This window comes from Python bivittatus, unplaced genomic scaffold (assembly GCF_059951505.1).
Source record: "Python bivittatus isolate LINGU-HERP-01145 unplaced genomic scaffold, Pbiv_v1 ctg000480_np1212, whole genome shotgun sequence".
Classification (NCBI taxonomy): domain Eukaryota; kingdom Metazoa; phylum Chordata; class Lepidosauria; order Squamata; family Pythonidae; genus Python; species Python bivittatus.
Window position 1 is genome coordinate 33,000,529 of NW_028277075.1, and position 7,198 is coordinate 33,007,726.

The 7,198-nt window shown below is 38.9% G+C and overlaps 1 protein-coding gene across 4 annotated transcripts in view; it reads left to right on the top strand.

Annotated features, from left to right (window-relative positions):
* Nucleotides 1-4,632, top strand: part of CKAP5 (cytoskeleton associated protein 5) — a 72,795-nt gene extending 68,163 nt beyond the window's left edge. For all 4 annotated transcript variants that reach the window (XM_088145703.1, XM_088145702.1, XM_088145705.1 and 1 more), the window contains 2 exons: nt 729-883; nt 2,310-4,632. In XM_088145703.1, the coding sequence (XP_088001829.1) occupies nt 729-883; nt 2,310-2,555 (401 nt within the window). In that variant the 3' untranslated portion in view covers nt 2,556-4,632. The remainder of the gene's footprint in view (nt 1-728; nt 884-2,309) is intronic.
* The last annotated feature ends 2,566 nt before the right edge of the window (nt 4,633-7,198 follow it).

Sequence of the window (7,198 nt, forward strand, 5' to 3'; positions counted from 1 at the left end):
ACAAGCCTCACCGAACGTCTCCTTGCTACCGCGATCTCGCCCACAGGAAGCCGCGACCGCGTGGCAGCAGGGAAAATGGCCGCGGATCCGGTTCGTAAGTAGAGGTAAATTTTTGGGGCCGGAGCTGGTTGTATCTCGAAAAATTCGTAAGAAGGGGTGTTCATAAGTAGAGGTACCACTGTATTCTCATTATGCAGGTAGTCTCCGAAAACAGAATTACTAGAACTTTGCACATGCTGTAGCAGTAGACTTGTTAATTAATATTAAACTCAAAGATATTTAAAGTAAAGACTTTCTGAATCAAGAAAGAGCCATTCGGCTACTATCTAAACAGCCAGTCAGCATGGCTCCTCTTCCTGTAACACTGAGAAAATATCAGAATGCCCAGGAAAGACAGGAACATTCTGTGCTATGGTTACTTCCCGTGGCTGTTTTATTTCAGTTATAAAGAAGGCAGTGCTCATGTAGGAAACGGTCATTTTATAAACTCATCCCACGTGGTCCAATGAATTTATCAAAAGCACAAAGAAGGGGCTAAAATGTTCAGTCTACTTCACTGACTGGGCATTACCAACCCCAACCTTGCAATCCTCAGAATACGGCACAAAGATATCATGCAGCTCCTATGCCATACTAACCTAGGTAACATCTCATTTCAATCTTCTGTTAAAGTTAGCTTGAACTCATTTGTGGTTTGTGATTTTTTTATTTTTATTTTTATTTTGTAGGAGTTTCTCCACAGGTGGAGGTATCATGTATCCCCACTCCCACCAATGTAGTCTCTTCTGCTATTGGAAATTCAAATGGGGAAGAGGTGGGGCCATCTGTCTATTTGGAAAGACTAAAAATCCTCAGGCAGCGATGTGGCCTTGACAATGCAAAGGTAGTTAATAAGTAGAACAAGTAGAAAGTTTTTGACTCATTTATTTAATTGGGTTCTCTTTCTCTAGTTTTAAGACTTGTGTGGAGAATAGGACACATTTTAGGTCATATTTATTCAGAAATATTGAAAATTCAAAAGGGTTCACAAACTTTTAAACACCACTGTAAAAAGAATCTGAGTTATGCCAAGAAGCCATATTTCACACTTTTTGACTGCTGGTAATTTTGTTCAGTGGATGTCTTAAGCTTAATATTACTGTATCAGCATAGGTGAAGATAATAAGCAAGGCTATATTCCCTGTGCTTGAAAAAAATCATAGCAAGAAAATATTGATTCTGCTTATGACTTTGGCCATGGTGAAGATAAAGAATAAGACAACATTTTAACATCTTTAGCAATGAGCATGAAACTGAGCAAACTCAGGGAGGCAGTGAAGGACCGGAAGGCCTGGTGCAATATGGTTCATGGGGTCACGAAGAGTCGGACACGACTTAACGACTGAACAACAACAACAAATATATTTTAGACTTCTAAAACTGAAGTAAAGTTCTTAAGATGATTAGTTCCAATGGTATTGTTAGACAACCATTCTGACTTCCTAATATGAAGTCAGCCAATTTATGTCTATATTAGATGTTAAATCTGTTTAAGAACATTTATTTCCAGGTAACATATGCTTGCTTCTGAATAGGCAACCTGCTTGATTTAGCTTACAGTATAAGTCAAGGAATACATAGGCACAATCCACATTCATATACAAGATCACAAGGGGTAGGGCTAAAAGCTTCAGTTCCTTTGTAATCACATAGGTTGTTTCTTTGCTACTTAATAGCAGAACCCTCCCCCCCATTGTCTTACTCACCATCATGATGATAAATGATTGATTACAATGTGTCTGCTAACAGGACAGCTAATTACTGAGAGCTTTAGTAGTCACACTGGTAGCCAATTAAGAGAAAGGTCTCTGATCAATCATAGAGCCCTCACAGAACAACTGCCCAGAGAGGAAGGGCTCTCTGATCAACTATACTGTCCCCATGCTGTTGCTGTTAGAATAGCTGAGCAGCCTCTTCAGCATCAACAGTAAGCATAATCACAGGGGGAGGGGGAGGGGGATCCAAAATATGGCCTCTCATTTCTTTAGAGTAGAATAAATCATAACTACCTGGGTGAAATTCAAAACATGCCCTCAAAGGTTACTAGCAGCCCAGGAACTGCAAGTTGTCAGTCTGTGTTAAATATAAAAGCACTGTCTGTGGAATAAGCAAAATATAATAGAGGTGTCATTTGCATAAACTTCATCAGTATAGGAGAGTTTATATTTTCTTTATTTCTAAAGACATAAAAAAATCAGTATACCTTCCGCGTTTGATATGGTAAAAAAATATGATGGCATAAAGCACCTTTTGAATATCTCTCCCCACAGCAAGAAGACAGAGCATCACTGGCCACCCCACTGTCCAAGCCGTCAGCCCCCACAGTTGCATCCTCTACAGATATGCTCCATAGTAAGCTTTCCCAGCTCCGCGAATCACGGGAACAATACCAGCACATTGATCTGGACTCCAATCAGACCCATGCTGGCATTGGAAGTACCACTTCCTCTTCCACAGCATCCAATATTGATGATTTGAAAAAAAGACTGGAGAGAATAAAAAGCAGTCGCAAGTGAAATTGTGTGAGACGGTTTGGCTATTGCAGAGCTGTCCATCTTTAGTTGACTAAACTAGAAGTTTTCATAGTTAAGTGGCCTCATGCAGGCCTTATGTATACAAACTGGTTTCTGTGTATAATACAGCAGATCTTGGAGGAGGATCCAAGTCAATGTGGCACAAATCTTTGTATATATTTTGCTTCTTTGTGAGCATTTCTTGACTGTAGAAGACTGTCCGTGTATTAGTTTTAGTGTACAGAGCTGTAAACAACAATTCTCCTGCTCAGTCCAGTTTCTCAAAACTTGGTTTTATCTTAGCTCTCTTAACTCTTAGAAACTTTTCATTGCATTCATTTTTAATTTTGTGAATTACTTCTCCATATAGTCCTTGAACTGTTTCTGTATGGACGCATGGCATGAAGCAACTAATTTAAGTGTCTTTTTGTAAATAAAGTTTGCATTAACTCTCTATGGGAGCAGCAGTGACTGTTGGTGGCAGATGTTCATCCATGTTCCTAATTGCTAGCGTGATTCAGCATTTTAGTTGTTAAGTGAGCGTGTGTTTAAGTCACTATAGCAAATGAACTTTCATTGGGAAGACATGGAGAAGCTGAGACACTAATGTGTAAACATGTTCCAGATAAAAGAAGCTTTTAATATTAAAAATATTATTACTGTTATAGAAAACTCTGATGCAAAGCCAGAACATTTTGCATCTCAGACAATATCTTCAAAAGCTCTTCCTAGAATCCTAATCAAGTTCAATAACATACCCTGGCTAACACTTTTGTACCTTTTGAGGACTGGTATTAAGCCTTTTTGCGCATTAGATTTCCTCAAGATAGATGAAAAGTATTCTGTATTCAAGATGGGCAGATAGTCTGGGTTTTTCTTAATGCTATTCTGTTCATGCAGAATCCATGTTCTCTTATTACCCAAGAAGTTGCTAGCACGTTTGTGTTAAATGTACGACCAGAAATTGCTAATAATGATTGAGATCTTTGGGATTCTACTTCCAAAATTATTATGCTTTGAAGTGAATAGATATTGTGACTATTGAAGGTCACACTATTTGTCACAATATACATCCACTTCAGAGCAGAGTTGTTAGTTGCGAGGAATTCTCTGACTGACTTGCAGCTCTTTTATGCATGATTGCCTCATAAAATCTGGTCCTCTGAGTGCCATAGCATAGAGTTTCTGTAGCATCTTTAGCACTTCCCATGTTCCTACTATAGTAGATATCTTGAACTGAGTCCTGTTGCTATGACATACCATACTCCCTGGAGCATCAGCTGCTTTTACAACTGACATAGATTTCATTTGCATCTTTATGCTTGTTAAGCTTTGGCTGATAGTGCTGGTGCTATACAGTAGTTCTGTATTGCAGCCAGTCAGTTTGGTAATTATCTGTAAAAATGTAATTGGTCACTGGATGCATATATGATATGAAATCTGGTGGAAGGTTGGTGTAATCAGAGTGCTTATCCCTAATATGTGGATTATCTTATTTATAAGATTGCCTCTACTTGCCTTGAAACCTATTCTAATTTGCAGTCTTTTCAACTGAAACTACTACATATAGAATTACTTGCCTTAGTTAGGAATATTAAAGAATGAATCAGCACCTGTCCAACTAGATAAAATAGGTTTTGTGTTTAAAAGCCAGAATAATCACTTGCTAGCACTTATGGTAGGGCCTTGAAATGGTGTGAAAAATATATGTATTTTGCTAACATAGTTTTCTTCTGGTACACTATTAGAAATTGTAACAAATCCCTAATTTTTCAATAATATACAAAAGTTCACTGATCACTACAGATTCTATGAGATAAACATTGGATTATAACATTCAGGGATATATTAGAAATAATAATTGGAAGTGAAGCTTCTGGGCCTAACTTTGTCTACAAATATACTTTGCTTCTTTCCCCTTTCCTCCTTGCCATGTGTGGCTTTTATCACTTTGATAAGTATCATTTTAATATTGGTTTCCAAAATGCCCTATAGTATTTAAATCATTTTTAGCTTTAACTTAGTACCAATGGAAATGTTTCTACAGTACATTTGAATAAATGTTACCTTTTACTATTAATTTCTCTGTACTTCCTGAATCTTGATGATACAACTTCTTGGTGGAGTAGCTATGAAACCTATTCTAGGAAAAATAGAACTAAATTCTTTTGCCAGTGGTTCAGAGAGTGACAATTTCTCAGTTACTATATAGTGAACATTTTTATTGGTATTAACATTGTTACTTAATGGATACTTATGTAATATATTCAGTTTTCTTCTTCTGTCTTTATAGAGCTTCACTTACTAAGTGGAGGAATGTTTGCTGCTGTATTAAAAGTGACTGACAGCTCTAAAAATAGTGAGATCATTGCATTGTTGCTGCTACGAGTTTCTCGAAAGAGAAGGAGTTGCTTCAGTGCTGTTGCAGACTGTCATTTTATTGCCCTTAGAATCTGCTCATCTGTAATGCATCCTGTTCAGTGCAAAATGGGCTGTGTGCTTGGCCTATTCTTCTTGGCTCCCTTTTTTCCTTTCCTGGGTTGAGTGAAGATTCGAACTAGCAATAGCAACATACAAAAAAGCTGATTTTTGCCAAATCTGTTTATTACAACTCACCTTGACCCTAGCATACATATTCTGCTGCAAACTCCCCTTCTGGTGGCTGGTTCTCACATCTCATTGGCACCAACATACAGTGGGGCAAAAAAGTATTTAGTCAGCCACCAATTGTGCAAGTTCTCCCACTTAAAAAGATGAGAGAGGCCTGTAATTTTCATCATAGGTATACCTCAACTATGAGAGACAAAATGGGGGGGGGGGGGGAATCCAGAAAATCACTTTGTCTGATTTTTAAAAAAATTATTTGCAAATCCTGGTGGAAAATAAGTATTTGGTCAATATTCAAAGTTCATCTCAATACTTTGTTATATATCCTTTGTTGGCAATGACAGAGGTCAAACGTTTTCTGTAAGTCTTCACAAGGTTTTCACACACTGTTGCTGGTATTTTGGCCCATTCCTCCATGCAGATCTCCTCTAGAGCAGTGATGTTTTGGGGCTGTCGCTGGGCAACATGGACTTTCAACTCCCTCCAAAGGTTTTCCATGGGGTTGAGATCTGGAGACTGGCTAGGCCACTCCAGGACCTTGAAATGCTTCTTACAAAGCCATTCCTTCGTTGCCCGGGCGGTGTGTTTGGGATCATTGTCATGCTGAAAGACCCAGCCACGTTTCATCTTCATTGCCCTTGCTGATGAAAGGAGGGGTTCACTCAAAATCTCACGATACATGGCCCCATTCATTCTTTCCTTTACACGGATCAGTCGTCCTGGTCCCTTTGCAGAAAAACAGCCCCAAAGCATGATGTTTCCACCCCCATGCTTCACAGTAGGTATGGTGTTCTTTGGATGCAACTCAGCATTCTGTCTCCTCCAAACACGACAAGTTGAGTTTAGACCAAAACGTTCTACTTTGGTTTCATCTGACCATATGACATTCTCCCAATCCTCTTCTGGATCATCCAAATGCTCTCTAGCAAACTTCAGACAGGCCCGGACATGTACTGGCTTAAGCAGGGGGACACGTCTGGCACTGCAGGATTTGAGTCCCTGGTGGCATAGTGTGTTACTGATGGTAGCCTTTGTTACTTTGGTCCCAGCTCTCTGCAGGTCATTCACTAGGTCCCCCCGTGTGGTTCTGGGATTTTTGCTCACCATTCTTGTGATCATTTTGACCCCACAGGGTGAGATCTTGCATGGAGCCCCAGATCGAGGGAGATATCAGTGGTCTTGTATGTCTTCCATTTTCTAATTATTGCTCCCACAGTTGATTTCTTCACACCAAGCTGCTTGCCTATTGCAGATTCAGTCTTCCCAGCCTGGTGCAGGTCTACAATTTTGTTTCTGATGTCCTTCAACAGCTCTTTGCTCTTGGCCATAGTGGAGTTTGGAGTGTGACTGTTTGAGGTTGTGGACAGGTGTCTTATACTGATAACAAGGTCAAACAGGTGCCATTACTACAGGTAATGAGTGGAGGACAGAGGAGCCTCTTAAAGAAGTAGTTACAGGTCTGTGAGAGCCAGACATCTTGCTTGTTTGTAGGTGACCAAATACTTATTTTCCACCATGATTTGCAAATAAATTCTTTAAAAATCAGACAATGTGATTTTCTGGATTTTTTCCCCCATTTTGTCTCTCATAGTTGAGGTATACCTATGATGAAAATTACAGGCCTCTCTCATCTTTTTAAGTGGGAGAACTTGCACAATTGGTGGCTGACTAAATACTTTTTTGCCCCACTGTATGAAAGCATTGATAATTCAGCTGGTTCCAATGTCAGCATCACAATTCCATCAGACCACGGGGAGAGGTACTGTGTGACTGGCACTACTTCATTTTACTAGGAACCTATGATAAAACTATTTTTGCAAAGAAATCATATTATAAAGAATGTACAAGGCTTTTGTTATGACCTGTCAGTGTTAAATACTGTCATGGTAGTTCAGGTTTCTCACTGAGTTTGGACATAAATATTTTTAATTATAGAATTTTTGCATGAACTACAGAAATTGAGAATACTTTCAAGCTAAATTAAACCAAATATCTGGTTGATATTTAGTGTCTTGAATTAAATTCTAAGTACTATATCA